At 39.7% G+C, this 17,870-nt stretch overlaps 1 protein-coding gene across 12 annotated transcripts in view; it reads right to left on the bottom strand.

The window, feature by feature from the left end:
* Positions 1–17,870, bottom strand: part of LTBP1 (latent transforming growth factor beta binding protein 1) — a 217,664-nt gene that overhangs the window by 153,992 nt on the left and 45,802 nt on the right. For all 12 annotated transcript variants that reach the window (XM_083497058.1, XM_083497044.1, XM_083497052.1 and 9 more), the window contains exon 4: positions 2,081–2,256. In XM_083497058.1, the coding sequence (XP_083353184.1) occupies positions 2,081–2,256 (176 nt within the window). The remainder of the gene's footprint in view (positions 1–2,080; positions 2,257–17,870) is intronic.

The raw sequence follows: 17,870 nt of genomic DNA, 5'->3' as shown, positions 1-17,870 counted from the left end.
CCCCCCAAATCACGCACCCACTGTTGCCTGGGGCTGCAATGGTGCAAAAACGTGGTTACAAAGCATGGATCCACAGGGATTCTCAGGATTTTTGCATTGGGTCACCCCAAATTCACCATCAGATCATATGTCTGTGGCCACAGCATGAATCACAAAAATGATACGTCCACTGTTTCATTCAGAATATTTTTTCCCTTGTTTTCCTCCTCTAAAAACGATGTGCGTGTTATGGTCAGGTGCGTGTTATAGAGCGAAAAATACGGTAGTTCTAGGTTTGTCCCCATCCTCCTCCCTGATGACTTCTACAAGGACAACACTGAGACTAAGGAGGAGACAGCTGACAGCCAGTGACATTTGCTGGACAGCCTGTATGTAAGAAGAAAGGAAGGTGGGGGCTGGCTAAGGGAAGACTAATCATGGTGGATCAATGTCCCATTTGGCCAAACAGATAAATCTTTACTGAAAGCCCATCCACAAGAATCTGCCCCCAGGAGTGTCATATGTTCAAAACAAAATTAAGTATTATTATTATTATGGTATTAGGAAACACAAAGTAGATAAGAGTAATTAACGGGGGGGGGCAATTACTCTTATCTACTTTGTATTTCCTAATACCAAGGAGACTTTCCATTCCTTTCTGGCCTTGTCTATGGAAGAAAATGCTGTTTTTTAAAAACAAAGTTCAATTCACCACAGAACACTAATTCTATCTAGCCTATCCCTCTTCATATAATTATGTGGTAGCTAATATAGCAAGAAAATATATTTTACTAATGCGAGTAAGAACAGCATTTTGCTATTGGTAAATGTCCATAGTAATTACTTTTAACATAGAAGGCCACTGCAGGCAACACATGAATCTATCATCTCTTGCTCTTAATGTTTAAGGTACAGAAACCACAATCCACAATATAAAACTGATGTTGAACTAATTGCAAACTAGTGATTTCCACTATATATAAAAATCAAATTCTGGCATCAAATTTAACAACAGCTTCCAATTCAACTACAGCTTCCAACAGACTATTATGGCATACATTCATTCTATTACTTTATTGATTGCCGGCATTGGACCGCTAAAGAACAGTTAAATATCAAATATTTTAGATTTAATATATCTGAATACCTAAGAAACACTATCTATCTATCTATCTATCTATCTATCTATCTATCTATCTTATTTATTTAGTTAGTTAGTTTCATTACTGCCCTTCATCCAAGGATCACAAGACCATTTACAGTATAAAAACTAAAAAATGCCTAACAAATAAAATAATACCCTCCACCCCAAGTTTAAAAGGTCATAGATAGTTTAATCTGCCTATAGCCTGGGAGAAGAGGAATATTTTATTTATGTTTTTATATATGCTGGAAGCTGCCCAGAGTGGCTGTGGCAACCCAGTCAGATGGGTGGGATATAAATAAAATAAAATGTTGTTGTTATTATTGTTATAAAGCAAATGGTGGGGGGGGTCTCTTTATTTACTTCTATCACATCCCACACTTAAGATTCCCCCCCCCCCAATATTTCTAAACTTCAAAGCCCCACTGATTTAAAATGGCTTTAAAAGGAAAGTATTCCAGCACCTCAATCATTTCGGCAGCACTTTTTCTTGCTCTACAATATTAATTAATTAAATTTGTATACCACCCTATACCCGTAGATCTTAGGGTGGGGTTTACAACATAAAACAAATGTGTAAGGAGAAAGTCCAATGTGATCATACTTTAAATTTAAAAGAGGAAGTTTAGCAGCTGCAGTCAAGTTTTCTGATAGCTATTTTGGGTGTCTCTAAGTGCATGTCCTCAACAGAGATTTGTTCTGAGGTTCATGCGATCTCAGTGCAATCAAGTAGCTAGCTAAATACTGTTAAGGATTGGTTGCAGGTAATCTTATTTGAAAAAAGGGAATCAGGAAGATCAAACTTTACATCAAATCTCAAAAGTTCAGAAGGGCTGCATTCAGATGTACATTTATCTAGCCACTCATTATTACAACCTGTCCTTTTGATAGCTCCCGCCATTTATTTCAATACATCAAGATCACCACCAAAGTTTGTTCCATTTCATTCATACTCACACTGAAAAGGTGAGGCAAGCTGATCCTGGTTTATCCTTAAAGGCAATGCACTCTCTGTAGACTGTTCTCCTGAAATCACTTTCTTTGTTGTGGAGTACTTGGGCTTGATAACATATTCCTGTTTTTGGCCATGATGCACATTCATCATCAAAGTCTGGGATGAAAGGGGCATCATTCTGTTTGAAGAAACAAGAACAGAGAAAATATTATTTTCTGTGTGTTATTACATTTGCTATATACAGGGAATGTCCATTTTGTGAGTGACCAAGTCTGATATCTTACTGCTTCATGGCTGTAGCAGATATATATACAGTGGTACCTCGGGTTACATACGATTCAGGTTACATATGCTTCAGGTTACAGACTCCACTTACCCAGAAATACTGCTTCAGGTTAAGAACTTTGCTTCAGGATGAGAACAGAAATTGTGCTCCGGCAGCGCGGTAGCAGCAGGAGGCCCCATTAGCTAAAGTGGTGCTTCAGGTTAAGAACAGTTTCAGGTTAGTACAGACCTCGGGAACGAATTAAGTACTTAACCTGAGGTACCACTGTATATAATTTTTTAAAATTATTTATTCAATTTAAATCTCATACTTCCTGCCATAGGAAGCCCATGGCAGCAAACACATCAATATCATTAAAAACATTTTTTTTTTAAGTTTAAACATCATACTATGAACTGCTATTGTTGCTATTTAAAGGTTGCACATAAATTAATCAACAAATAATTTGTCCAACATGTGGGCCCAACTGTGGAACAGACACACTTAGTGGGCCAGGAGGGCTTATATACCACATGCAGCCTCTACCTCACAGGACACTTGTGTGAACTTATGACTATGTCCTTAAAATCATTAAAGTACTACATTGTTATAAACCCAAATATCATTCATTCTAGAGCCCAAGGAAGTTCTCTTTATACACAATATTCTTGGACTGCCTTTATTAAACAATTATGACCGGAAGAACTGAGCAAAGTGACATTTGGCAAGAGAAATACTGTCTAGACTAAATAAGCCAACCCTAACTCCAACCATCTTTCATAAATGCAAGTTATTTTCTGTAAGTCTGAAGCTCAGCCACACAGCCAGCAACTGTTAAAAGAAACTGGCTTTTTTTCAGAATGATTTCTAATATTCTTGACTTTTTTCTATTCTATTTCTCAAATAAAGTAACAAACCAGAGAACCAAATTATATGGGTTGATTTAAGATTATTCACACACACACACACACACACACACACACACACACACCAGGCACAATGAACATTTTCTTGCATTTTCTGAACATAAAGGTAAAGGGTAAAGGGACTCCTGACCATTAGGTCCAGTTATGGCTGACTCTGGGGTTGCGGCGCTCATCTCACTTTATTGGCCGAGGGAGCCGGCTTACAGCTTCCGGGTCATGTGGCCAGCATGACTAAGCCGCTTCTGGCGAACCAGAGCAGCGCAAGGAAACACCGTTTACCTTCCCGCCAGAGCGGTACCTATTTATCTACTTGCACTTTGACGTGCTTTCGAACTGCTAGGTTGGCAGGAGCAGGGACTGAGCAATGGGAGCTCACCCCGTTGCGGGGATTCGAACCGCCGACCTTCTGATCGGCAAGTCCTACGCTCTGTGGTTTAACCCACAGCGCCACCCGTGTCCCATTTTCTGAATATAAAATGTTCTTTAAAAGAATCTAGTGGTGTTGTTTTTTCAGTTTTCTACATGCTAGAGTATGTACATATCAAGGATGAGGAAACACAGTAACACCATACATGTAACTGAAGGATACAGTAAAGAACACTGCAAGCATAATGAACCCAGCTTACAACTGTCTGTCAGACAGTCTCATAAAAATATGCAGAGGATGAGTGTTTTGGGGACTATTGGATTTCTGTCAGAGCATGTTTGTACCCAGTGGCGTTTTATTTTTAAAGAAAAATAGGTGCCGGTATGCCCCCCCTTGCCTGCCCCCCCACTCACCTCATTACCCCCTCACCTTTGCCACTTCCTCCTCCTGAGTCGCTGCTGCTTCCCACGGAAGACACAGCCTCCCAGAGTTGCTTTGGTGCGAACCTTATCACCAAAGCACCTTCCAGGAAGCTGCCTGACAATCGTAAAAATCGCACCAGAGCAGAGGCATTTCAGTGCAACCCTTACGATCACCAAAGCATCTTCCAGGAAGGTGTGTGACAAACATCAGACACATTAGAAATACATAATGGTGCTATGTAGAACAGGCATGGGCAAACTCGGCCCTCCAGATGTTTTGAGACTACAATTCCCACCATCCCTGACCACTGGTCCTGTTAGCTAGGGATGATGGGAGTTGTAGTCCCAAAACATTTGGAGGGCTGAGATTTCCTATGTCTGATGTAGAACTTCAGATATGATGTTGGTCTGCAAGCCACAGCTGCTGTTATGGATGTTGGCTTGATCACTGAAGATAAGGAGAGACTTGTAGTTGATCACAATAAAATCAGAAGGGCCCAAGAAACAGTTATGAAATGCCTGGATCAGGAATTTGATTTTCTTTGTCAGAGGGGTGAAATTGACTGCATCTTCTTTGAACGGCTGTGAAGATACAACTAAAGCTATGCTGAAAGCAAACAATTCAGATCAGCAGTTACCCAGCAATATTCCGTGTGCAGTATGCCAGGTGGAAGATATCTCTACCCATTTCACTTCAGAGAAAGGCTCAAAGAGAGAAAAACCAGCTTAGGTTATTGCTAATAATCTGGTAGATTTCATGAAGGGCATTGATAAGAGACTGTAGGCCATTGGTGGTGATTCTACAAATGTTAACACTGGCTGGGAGGGTGGTACCATGCACTGGATAGAGGTCAAGCTTGATCATAAGCTGATCTGGTTGGTTTGTGCCCTCCACACCAACGAGTTAACCCTGCAACATTTGATCACAGCACTTGATGGGAAGACGTTGTCTAATAGCAAATGGACACATAACATTGGCAACATGCTTGACATTGCTACAGAATTTGAAACTGATCCTTCATCTACCAAACTCTCAGCTGGAGAGCATCTGACTTCACTGAGTGACGTGTTCATCTTTTTTTCCTTTCATTCATTTGCTTTTTGGAACATATGCATTGTGCCCCATCTTTTTTTAGAAATTAAATTTTAGTTACCAATACTTAAACTGGAATTTAAACCTTAAGCATTCTTATCTGAAAACATTAGTCATTGAAATCATTGGAATTTGATTCTGAGTAAATAGATTTTCCCAAAATTAAGATGGTAGCTACAATTTTACTGTGTGGATAATGTTGTGGTTGTATCTTTTTGTCACAGTTTTCATTTTCTGTTGTGAAAGGGCACCTTGGGTCTATGATACAATGGTATTTGATGCAAATGTTCTGGTTAAACAGAAGGCCATATGTCCCCATGGCTGCACATGATCCTCCTGACTCTACATATCAGTTGGTTTTAATCAACCATGTACAATTCCTTGCTAGTGCAGGTGCAGAAGAAGTCTAGTGAGAGAAAACACAGTTAAGGAAGACTGGCTCTGCAGAAAGAGTTGCAAATCAGGTTGCAATTACCTAACTTCATCCTCGCACGAGCAATTCTTAACATGTGAGCTGGGTACTCAGTGCAGTAATTTCTGCGGTTGGAGAGACGCAGACATTTTCCAATCTCCAAGACCACAGTAGTTGCAATAGCCAAGTGTGTCACATATTCCTGGCTCGTATGGTACAGTTGCTTGCACAAGTACACAACTGGGAGAGACTGGAGTACTCACACAAATGAAAAATGTATTATCATATCTGGATCTAAGAGTTTGCTGAATGTCAGAGCAACTGTTGGTGCCTTTTGATTTGTAAAGCATTCAAACATTGTAGCCACTATTTACTTGGGGAGTAAACGGGCACATATTTTACACTCTCTCATTTCTTAAATCCAAATTCATCACTTTGGAATGCAGAGAAATGCAAACATAGCTAACCAAAGAACACTGTATCCCTGATTTCAGCCCATGATCAACACGGATAAAGTACGTGAAAAGGAATCTAGCCCTTCTGATGTAAAAATAGGTGTAACTTCAGTCCAATGTCAGCTTGCAAGTAGCAACTATGAGGCTATTTCTGACACATGCCTGAACCAACAAAGTCTGGAAGAACTTGGCATTCTTATTTCAATACCACTTTGCCTATATTTTCTTAAGTGCTCTGGACCAAAAGCCCAGACTGCATACCAGAGGTCTAGGAATAGGTTGTTTTCTTATTTGCAGTAGGTAAATTTAAAGCCTATAAGTCATTCCTTTGGCTTTTAAGAAAATCTCTAGTTTCTTCTAAAAAATGCATTTTGTTCCTCCTTTTTTTCCTTTACAAGAAATTTCACATTTGATTAAGAACTCTAAAGACTGTGTACCAAATATTTTCAAAAATACAAATTGGAAAATAGCTATAATTTTTTTGTTTCTACACTTTAAGGTATTTGGAAAAGCTGCATATAAATATCATTTTGGAGCCAAAGAACCACAGCCCAAAATAAGATTTGGACCTGTATTTCTGAAACAGAAGTCCCCATGCTGCCAGAGGGCAGATCTATATTGAAACTGAACAAATATCCAAAAGCAGTTTATGATATGGAAAGGGATCAGCTGTTCTAAAGTGACAAAGTCAAGAATTCCACAACGCTATGCCCATCCATTGAGATTTTGGACTTCAACTGCTGTAAATAGATTTTCCACATGTAATAGTTTTGTTTGTTTACAAATGCTGCATGGCATTAAAACTTTTTGATCTTGGCTTTGTGCTACAAAGGCAGAAAAGAAAGACAGCTTGACTGGTACTCCCCACTACAGAATAAATTTCTGCTCAATCCAGAAACTGAATCTTGTCATCAACAAGTTAAAATCATGTAAATAAGTAAATAAAAGCTATAAGGTGTTTACATCCTTAGGGTCAGGTTTGAGAAGTTTCTTTCAACATTCTTTTGATTTACATGGTTCATTACTGGATGTCTGCTCCAGATCTCTTTTCTTCCTCACGCTCTTAATGACTTCAAAGCAGTACATGCTTGAATTCCCAAATATATTAGCCTAGTTTAAATTATCATCTTAAGCAGTGTGTTACTACTCATCAAGTGGGGCAGAGCAGGGACCCACACATAACAAAACTGTAACACAGAATCCTCTATAGAAAACAACAGTTAAGATACTGAAGGAAATAAATTCCAGCAACATCACAGGACTTAATGGACTGGTGTGAAAATTGCACATATGATTTTTTTCACACATGCACAAACAAATTTCAGATGGCTTTATGTTTTTTAAGTTTCTATTCAGTATCAATGTTATGAATGCTGTTTTATCTTTCCCGTGTTACAGATAAAGTTAAGTGTCAGTACTAATGTAACTTCCAAATACTGTAATGAAATAAAAAAGTCAGATGAGACCCGCTGTTCAATGGGCTTTATTACTTCATTTTAATTGAGCCATGGGGCTTGAATAAAAATTAATTAAATCATAGAGGGGCCGGCTACAGGACTTCTAGTCATGATGCCTATATGGAAACCTCCAACTTCAGAGGGAGTAAGTTGCTGAATAGGAATATCTGGAAAGCAACAGCAAAGGAATCTGGTTGGCCAATGTGGTAACCAGTGCCTTTTTTGAGTGGGCACTCAAGGGAACACAGTACCGGCACTATTTTTCGTTGTTGTTAAAAAGTGTAGCACTTACAACTTGGTGACTATTTTTCTAGGAAAAAAAGCAGTGGTGGTAACCCACCATGGGGCCCTTCAGGTGAAAGGCTCGAAACAAACAAATACAGTGGTACCTCGGGTTACATACGCTTCAGGTTACATATGCTTCAGGTTACAGACTCCACTAACCCAGAAATAGTGCTTCAGGTTAAGAACTTTGCTTCAGGATGAGAACAGAAATCAGGCTCCGGCGGCATGGCAGCAGCAGGAGGCCCCATTAGCTAAAGTGGTGCTTCAGGTTAAGAACAGTTTCAGGTTAAGTATGGACCTCCGGAACGAATTAAGTACTTAGCCCGAGGTACCACTGTAATGAATTCAGAAGTCCAACAAATACCTTTCTCCTGAAACAGACATTTAAAGGAAACTTTCTGTTTTTTATTATTTAAATAATCTTAATGTATACCACTTGAGACTTAAGTGATCAAGAAGTATGTAACTACCTTAAATAATACATGTATCAGCTAGACGACTAGCACATTTGAATGAAAGTTTTGTTAAGTCCCATTTTGCAATCCAGTCTTTGAACCAAATAATTTTCTGCACCTTCCTGAAGGCATTCCACACATTATGGGGCAGCAAATCTGGATGTGTCCCTGTACGTTTGACAAGGACCTGCAGCCAATCTTAACTCTTTAATAATTTATGTGTTGTACAGTATAAATGTGTGTGTGTGTGTGTGTGTGTGTATTATAGTGTCCTGAAATAGCCACAAACTATAAACAAACATGAAAATGTAAACCTCCAGTATCACAACCTTATCTTTTCTAACAAGAGATAACAGCATGCATAATTGTGCATTCATTTTCATACTAATTTAATAAAAAGAAAATGTGTTCCACAGTGACAAAAGTGGAATGAATAGTGGCACTGTAGCAAACTCTTAAATAGGTCCTTTATCTGGATCACTATATGGCCAAAATTTGACAGTACATCTACAAAGAAATCCTTATCCTTATATACTGATTGTCTTCAAGCAATTTCAGCTTACAAAATAAATTGATCAAGATGCTTAAAAATAATTGATGACACAGAACATAGATTTTAACACATTACGCAGCACATTACTCAGGATGTTGCATCAGATATAAAATCCTTTATGAGTCACCATTAGTTAGAACATTGGGAATATCATCAAAAAGGAGGGGGAAAAACCCACAGCAACATTCATATGTCAAACAATTTGGCAAACATTGCATAGCGACTTTCAGGCAATCTTCCCCTTTCAGCATCAGCAAGGAAAAAATGACTTTGAACTTCATTGTAGTGTGAGAAACATCAAACAGACATTCCCAAGGAATTCTGCGTTGACCACCACAGTTTCTTCTTCTTCATCGATGATCACTTGTAGCAGAGTAACATTGCCTTCCATAAACATGGTTTTAACAATGAGTCCGTAAGTGACTGTAGAGGCCAATTCTGGATCCACACATCCTTCCACAGTAGGGACATAGGTTTCCAGCTAATTAACTGGTGGAAACAAAATTTTAATTTGTCTTGTGCCAAGTTTGATGTCATACTAGTGCCAGGTGAAGACACTTTTATTTAGCCACACATTCCAACACTTACTTTAACAATGGATTTATTCTTTACTGTTGGAATTGGTTTTCTGTGTTTTATATTTCCATTATGCTTTTATATATCTACATCTCTATGGTCTTTTCATTCAGATTGTTCAATGCCCTCATAGTGCTTCTACTACAGCAAGGCCATGGGGGTTAAAACAGAAAAGGGAAGTGTCCACTTTCATTGCCTCTGTGCTGGCAGAAGCCTTTCCAACACTTTACTTTGAAAAATCATTAGTATTATGATCCATTTGCCAGTAAACAGATGATAATTATCTTAGGACTTGAACTTGGAGGCTATAGGGTTAAGGATACAACTCTACAAACACTTAACTGGGGTTGAGTCTCATTGAATTTCCCAGTGGACCTGCACAAGATTGCACTAGAAGCGCAACTATTCTGATATACCGTAATTATTATGTCTTATTTTGCTATGAGTATTTTATATGTGTGTGTAGAAACTGAAAGTACAAGATGCTGTTTAAATGCATATCTTGTATGAGTGATATAATGTGGTATACAATAGTAGTATTTATTGGCATATGAATTTATACTGCTGCAAATGTCAATTCACTTATTAATTAACTATGATATTAAATTTCAGTTACCGTAAGTTATATTAATAATTCTATTTATATATTACTAAGCATATTACATATTACTCATCACAGAACTGTAGAGTTGGAAGGGGTCCCGAGGGTTATTTAGTCCCCTTGCAATGTGGTATTCCAGGTATAGTGTGATCAAGGCAAAATAAAACAGTACTATTACTTCCCTTGATTTGGACACTATACTTCTGTTGATGCAGCCTAGAATAGCATTATCTTATTTTTTACTGCTACATCACAGTGCTGACTCGTGCTAAACTTGTGGTCTGCTAAGACCCCTAAGCCCTTTTCACATGTACTAGCCATAGGTAAAGGTAAAGGGACCCCTGACCATTAGATCCAGTCGTGACCGACTCTGGGGCTGAGGTGCTCATGTCACTTTATTGGCCAAGGGAGCCGGCGTACAGCTTCCAGGTCATGTGGCCAGCATGACTAAGCTGCTTCTGGAGAACCAGAGCAGCACACAGAAACACCGTTTACCTTCCTGCCGGAGCGATACCTATTTATCTACTTGCACTTTGACGTGCTTTCGAACTGCTAGGTCGGCAGGAGCAGGGACTGAGCAACGGGAGCTCACCCTGTTGCGGGGATTCGAACCACCGACCTGCTGATCAGCAAGTCCTAGGCTCTGTAGTTTAACCCACAGCGCCACCCACATCCCTTGTACTAGCCATAATGTGCCCTAATTTGCAGGTCTGCCATTTAGCTATTTTAAAGATTTCTAGGCCATCCTTCTAAAGCACATATGAGGGTATTATACAATCTGAATGAAAAGACCATAGATATATAAAAACATGGTGAAAATATGAAACAAATTCCAACAGCAAAGAATAAAGCCATTGTTAAAGTAAGTGTTGGAATGTGTGGTCAAATAAAAGCGTCTTCACCTGGCACTAGTATGACATCAAACTTGGCACAAGACGAATCAAAATTTTGTTTCCACCAGTTAATTAGCTAAAGCTTCAGCTGATTAATCTATCAATAAAAGCTTACAGGCCTAAATTAAATCCCATTTAATAAAAATTTATAAAGACATTTATCCAATATAGCCGAGTTCACTGTTCTCAAGCTAAGTAAGTATGACTGTTTTAAAGAGTTAAGTGACTCAAATGTGCCAACCTTACAATCTGGTCTATCAACCTTTGTGGTCCTCAAAAGGATTACGGATCTTAAGATCAGCAGCAGTTGATGTTGTTAGTTCTACTATCCTCAGAGCTGTTGGGAAGGGCACTCCAAAGGAGTGCTTTTTCTGTGGCAGTCACTAAATTAAGGAAGACTCACCCACAGAGATGCGCTTGGAATCTTCTGTTTTCGTCTTATGCTGAAGATACACCTCTTTACCATGCCCTTTGACTGGTAAGGCATTTTGTTTTGTGGGACTTACCTCCTGCTGAATTTATTTGTTTTGTGATTGCAAAGGCTCTATTTGTTTTTAAAACTGTATCTTCTATTGTCTTAAACTGCCTTAGGATCTTACGGTAAAGAAATCTTACAAATACAGAAGCACACTTCGCAGCCTTCATCCCAGATCTATTTTGCCAAGCTGAAAACAATAAAAAAACCCTTACAGGGATTTTTAAAGGGGATTTTATTTATTTTTAAGTAGTACATCTGTTTTCTGTCAAAAATATGGAATTCAAGATAATTTACATAATTCATGAAGACAACCACCATATAAAACCATATCAAAAACAAAATATTAAGCAGTAGTTAAATAAAGTTATTCATATATCAGTTATCCAGAAGAAGAAAAAACAGACTAAATCCAGTCAAACCATACTAGACAGAGCAACAGCAAAAACAACAAACAAAAAATCCATAAGAATCTAGATGATCAAATACTAAAATCTCAGATTCACAATGCTTGGGAGGAATGCCCCCCCCCATGTTTTGAGGGGCTACAATAAATATCTGGTACCCATCTGCCTGACCTAAGAAGATAAAGAAGAAAAACGTTTACAGTAATTATTATCTCAGTTGTGTGGCAGGTTCACATAGCAGAAAGCAGTCCTTAAATAACTGAGTGCCAGACTATCTCCAGGGCAAAACCAGCAACTTGTTTTGTGCCTGGAAACCAATGAAAATACAGAGAGTCCCTGTTAGGAAGCTATTTAGATGTTGAAGGGCCTAGGAGAAACAACCTACTGGTTCATAAGAAAAGTGGCTTAGAACACATAAACCTTTCCTCCTTCTGGACAAATAGTTAGCAGGGAAGAGAATATATGAACTGAGTTCAGTCTTCTGAACTTGTTGCAGCTTCCTCCTGTGCTTGTAAACCTCTAGATTGTTGCCAGTACCACATGCCTAGCCAGATCTCTTAAATACAAGAGGTTGTATTCCACACTGCTGCCTCTTGATGGTGTGATCTGCCTTATCATGTCTTTTGCACATAGTACCTTTGCTGGACCAAAAGCAACTGCCTGCCACATTTGTATGAAACAAAACCTACATGATGGATTCATAAGCTTAAATCTTGGCTATCCATGGGTGGGGTTCTGTTCACTGAGCTTTCGTGATAGGGCAAGTGGAAAGAAATTATTTGTACCTTCAAAAGCTGCGCCAGAGAATCACAGAATTGTAGAGCTGGAAGAGACCTTGAGGTCCAACCCAGAAATCTGAGCTAAAGCAGCCATAACAGAGGGCCATCCAACCTCTCCTTAAAAACCTAAAGGAAGGAGAGTCTACAACCTCTCAAGGGAGGTTCCATTCTGTACCATCAGAAAGTTCTTCCTGATGGTTAGTCAGAATCTCCTTTCTTGTAAATTGAAGACACTGCTTTGGGTCTTCTGGAGCAGGAGAAAACAGGTGACAGCCCTTTAGATATTTGAAGATGGTTATCCTATCTCCTCTTATCCAAGCTAAACATACCCAATTACCTCAACTGTTCCTCATAAGGCTTGTTTTTCCAGACCCTTAATCACCTTGGTCTCCTTCCTCTGCACACTTGTCAATATCCTTCTTAAATTGTGGTGCCCAGAACTGGGCACCGTACTCCAGTTTCATCTGACCAAGGCAGCATAAAGCGGTACTATTACTCTGGTCACTATACTTCTGTTGATGCAGTCCAAAACAGCATTAGCTTTTTTTTTTTGCTGCTACATCACACTGCTGACTCATGTTAAGCTTGTGGTCTGCTAAGACCCCTAAACCCTTTTCATGTGTACTAATGACAAGCCAGGTGTCCCCCATCTTATAGTGGTGCAGCTGGTTATTCCTGCCTCTCTTGCCAGGAAGCTCTCTGAAGCAGCAAGGAGTTGGAAAATCGGAACCGGTGAAGAATGCCCTCCCCCAGCAGGTACTTCTGCTGTAATCTCTTTCTGTACAAGGATGGGACACACTGGATCCAACCTATCATACACACACACAGAACTTCCTGTGGCACTTATAATAGCAGAGCTGGCCCACCCATGAGGCTGGGTGAAGCAGCTGCCTTAGGTGGCAGAAGCAGAAGAGGCAATGCCCCACCCACCCCACCACTTCTGCAAGAACCAGAATTTCAATGGAGGTAGGGGCATTCCAGTGTGCAGTATTGCTGCTTGTCTTCCGCGCCCCGGGGGCTAATAAAATGAGTGACAATGCCTTGCGGAATGCCCCATCTCAGTGGAAGAGGGCATTCTGCTAGCATCAGAAGTGGGGGTGGCGGGGGCACAGTGCAAAAAACCGGGTGGGGCGCAGTGGTTGGCACATCCTCATTTCATCTCAGGTGGTGAAATGGGTCAGACCACCCCTGCATGTAATTCTCTTTTAGGGGGAAACCCAAGCAAACATTTCCTTTCACTCTATTCAATCAAACGTTTGTGGGATGAAAGGGGCAACTGAGCTTTCATGAGGTGATTATCCAGAACTAGGGTAGAGATATATGACAAGGTCCCATGATACGAATTAACTAGTGTTGTCCTTGGCAGATGTTCCTTCTTTTGTAATGTATTGGCCATATTAGCAATCTGTTGCTTAAACCCACAGAAGAAAAGGAACAACAATCTATGCATTTATTCATATCCAAGTAACCCCAGAGGAAAATGCGGCCCAGCTGAGTGTTCAACATCAGGCATATACACAATGAGCAAAAATAGGTGGTTCGAAATTATGCTGCCAAGGAATGACATCTTCCAAGGAACTCAAACCAGCCTCTTCAAATTCTGGCAATCTGTGGTATGAAAATAAATATAAGGAAAAAGAAAAGCGAAGTTTGCCACCTACTGCCCAACAGCATAATAGTAAACGCTCGCATGGAGTTTGCTCTGCATTTCTGAAAGTCTACAATTTGTCTTTTTACAGAATATCATACACTTTCATGTACTACCCTGCACCCCCTTTCCCCCTCTCCTCTGTCCCAGAAAAACACATTCATTAAGAAGGAAAACATTTCATTTAATAAATTGAGATGAAACACAGCTAACTAAAATAGAATTTTGTATGAGAAGTATATAATCAATGTGACAGGATTACAATAAAAGTTTATTATAGCATACAGGCTAGCAAGGAATCCCTTTGAAAAGGGGCCAACAATGTCATGTGTTCTCCAAGCCTGCCCTCACATTAGACACTATGGAAGAATAAAAATAATGCTACAGTTTAGCATATGCTTTAAGAAAACTGCTATTGCACTTTCAATAAAACCTTGCCTACAAAAGCTTGTGCCATAATAAAAATAGTGCCTTTTGTAAACATCTGAAGCCTACAGTGCAAGATTCAAAACTTGAGGGCTTAGAGCCTCTTCTAGCTATGCTGAATTCTGAACATTTGGAAAATAACTCATTTTACAAGAAGTATTTTCAAAACATTGCACATCACCAATAACTAAAATAAAATAAAGAGATCTACAATTCAATTCCCATCTGTATATGCCCATACAGTGGTACCTCGCAAGACGAATGCCTCGCAAGACGAAAAACGTGCAAGACGAAAGAGTTTTCCATTTTTTGAGTCGTTCCGCAAGACGAATTTCCCTATGGGCTTGCTTCGCAAGACGAAACATCTTGCGAGTTTGTTTCTTTTTTCTTAAAGCCGCTAAGCCGTTAATAGCCACTAAGCCGCTAATAGCCGTGCTTCGCAAGACGAAAAAACCGCAAGACGAAGAGACTCGCGGAACGGATTAATTTTGTCTTGCGAGGCACCACTGTATTTGAATGATGTGAGCAGGTATTAAATACCTTATATGAATGCTAGGATCAACAGCTCCAGGTGTAGTTAACAGAGGATACCCTACTGATCAAAACTGCATTCCCTGAATTCACTAATTCACTTGAAATCTTTGATATTCTCAGGGAATATCACAGAAAGTCAGCACAAGCTAGATACCTTAGTACTGAGCTAGTTAACTGGATCCTGTCTGGGTTGTTCAGGCCTCGAGTTCAAGCGCTCTTTGTCCTGCTGTCCCTTTGTGCACAAAGCTAACATCTATACAGTGGTACCTCGGGTTACATACGCTTCAGGTTACATAACCTTCAGGTTACAGACTCCGCTAACCCAGAAATAGTGCTTCAGGTTAAGAACTTTGCTTCAGGATGAGAACAGAAATCGTGCTCCGGCGGCACGGCAGCAGTAGGAGGCCCCCATTAGCTAAAGTGGTGCTTTAGGTTAAGAACAGTTTCAGGTTAAGAATGGACCTCCGGAACGAATTAAGTACTTAACCCGAGGTACCACTGTACTAGGATTTTCGGTGGAGGTTTGAATATGCAGTTCCCCATAGCAGTTGTTACTTTTTACATTAGGTATCAAAGAAGAAGGCAACTAAGATACAGCAACTAAGTCTACTCCTGATCCATGGAAAGCCATGGGACATTATCTGAATGAACCATGAATACAAAGTCTTTTAAGATATTCATTATCTCTGATTTGAGAGAAAAATCAGTGGAGCACAGCGGCCCATTTGGGAAAGCACACTTTCCTACATATCAAAATCGGAAGAGGATTTCTCCCTCATTTCCTCCTTTGATCATACATTTGGCAAGTAAGAGTTAGAAATGAAATCTTGGTAGACCAGCCTCTGGATTTTAAATACCGTACATAACATGGGTATTAAGGTTCTGTTTGGTTCAATGGAATTTACTTCCAAGAACTACAACCCCCATGCACATGCAGAGCTCTAAGCACTTCTTGGTCCATTTTAAGAGTAGGGGCATATATGACATGGAAAGCTTCTTTATATGGAGAGCTACATTTGCAGAATAGTGAATGAATAGATATTTGGATCGTGCCGTCCATATATGTGTAAATATACTTATTGAGGGCCTATTAATACAACCTTTCTCACTTGCCAAGATGTATACTGACATGGAGTGGTAAGATAGTTGGGCAATTTTACCACATACTCAGATGGAAATTTTGTGATTTTGGCACATCTAGCGAATCAATGGCAGACTCAACTCCAGCATGGACCGAGTCAGCCTATGTCCCAACACATAAGGGTCACCTGAGTCAATCACAAAGAAATGCTGTATTGGATGTTGATCAGGTTTCCATAGCTTATTCAAACAGATGCCCTTTACTCCACCAATTAAGGGGGGGCAGAAATAGAGATTCCATAAGCACTCAAGAAAGAGGGAAAGTTATTTTTGCCAATTTCCCTTTCCCCCAGCAGTCTCCTGAAAATCTGCTTTGAGGGGGTGGCAGAGAAGCCTACAGGGCAAAAGTGAAAATCAAACATCAACCTCTTCTGCCTTCTGTAAGAAGCAACCTGTGCTAGACTGCCATCAGAAGGAATACTCAGTTCATAAAAGACCCGCTCTGCATCAAAGTCAAAATCTCCATGTTACAAGACAAAGGATGCCATTGGGGAAAGTCTTGAGGAAATAGTAAAGGCCTGGCTGAAAGGACTAACAGAACTGGAGAAGATGTAAACAAATATAAGCACGCTATCGTCATCTAAATATCACCACACTCTGGATAACAATAACAAAAAAGCCTATGAAAAATATAGTATTGTGAATAAAGCATCACTTAGTTTGGACTAACTTTTACTGTTTCTTGCCAAGCAGAAAATTCCTCCTAATTGTGTTGTTCTTTGATAACAGAAAGTATGAGGCAGACACTTTTTAAAATAGGAAAACGAAACTGTAAAAGCACAATGGTTAGCTGACAGCCTCAGAGACAGCATTCATTCTGTCATTTAAGAATTGATTAGATTGCTTTTGACAATGTCCAGACTGCTCTTTTTGTCTTTTATTGCTGCAGCGTTTTTCAAATCCCCTGTTGTCCTCTTACTCAACATGACCACCTCCAATCCAGTACTTTCTCATTCTTATTCTACGTATTTTCCTGTATAAATTTGACCCTGTGATCCTGAACCATGCAGGCTGAATTGCAACTCTTTCATCGCTTACTTTTTTCCTAGGACAGTCACTGATCTTACTACTGCCTACTGGTCTGTCAATGAGGGGGTGTGTGGTGTTTTTTTTTACTGCAATACTTATTATATGAGTTATTGTTTCTTTTAAGGTTACAGTGGTACCTCTGGTTGCGGAAATGATCTGTTCCGGGGTGCTGTTTGCACCCTGAAAAGTCTGTAATCAGAGTGGTGCTTCTGCGCATGTCTGAATGCGCGTGTTTGCCTTCCGTGTTTGCCGCGTTCTTAACCCGAAAAAACGCAACATGAAGCTTTCGCAAGAAGAGGTATGACTGTATTACCTAGAGAGTTTTTGTGTGTGTTTACACGTTGTAAACCACCCTGAGGACTCTTCTGAATTATGCTGGCAAGATGGCTCTCACACAAAAGCAACATAAACATGGGAGAGCAAATGAAACATAAATCTCTACCTCCAAAAGACAATAAACAATGCATATGAAAAGCAAAAACCTAATGAAGACACAATGTATTATCCCACTGAAAGGAACAAACCTATGGGAATCCCATTTAAGTGTTATCACAACAGCAGTTCGTTCATGTTTCCAGATTGCCACTGCTTATC

The sequence above is a fragment of the Podarcis liolepis genome (genome assembly GCF_965112155.1).
Source record: "Podarcis liolepis genome assembly, chromosome: 3".
Classification (NCBI taxonomy): domain Eukaryota; kingdom Metazoa; phylum Chordata; class Lepidosauria; order Squamata; family Lacertidae; genus Podarcis; species Podarcis liolepis.
Note: the sequence above shows the minus strand (reverse complement) of the source record. Positions and strands in the feature narration are given on the sequence as shown.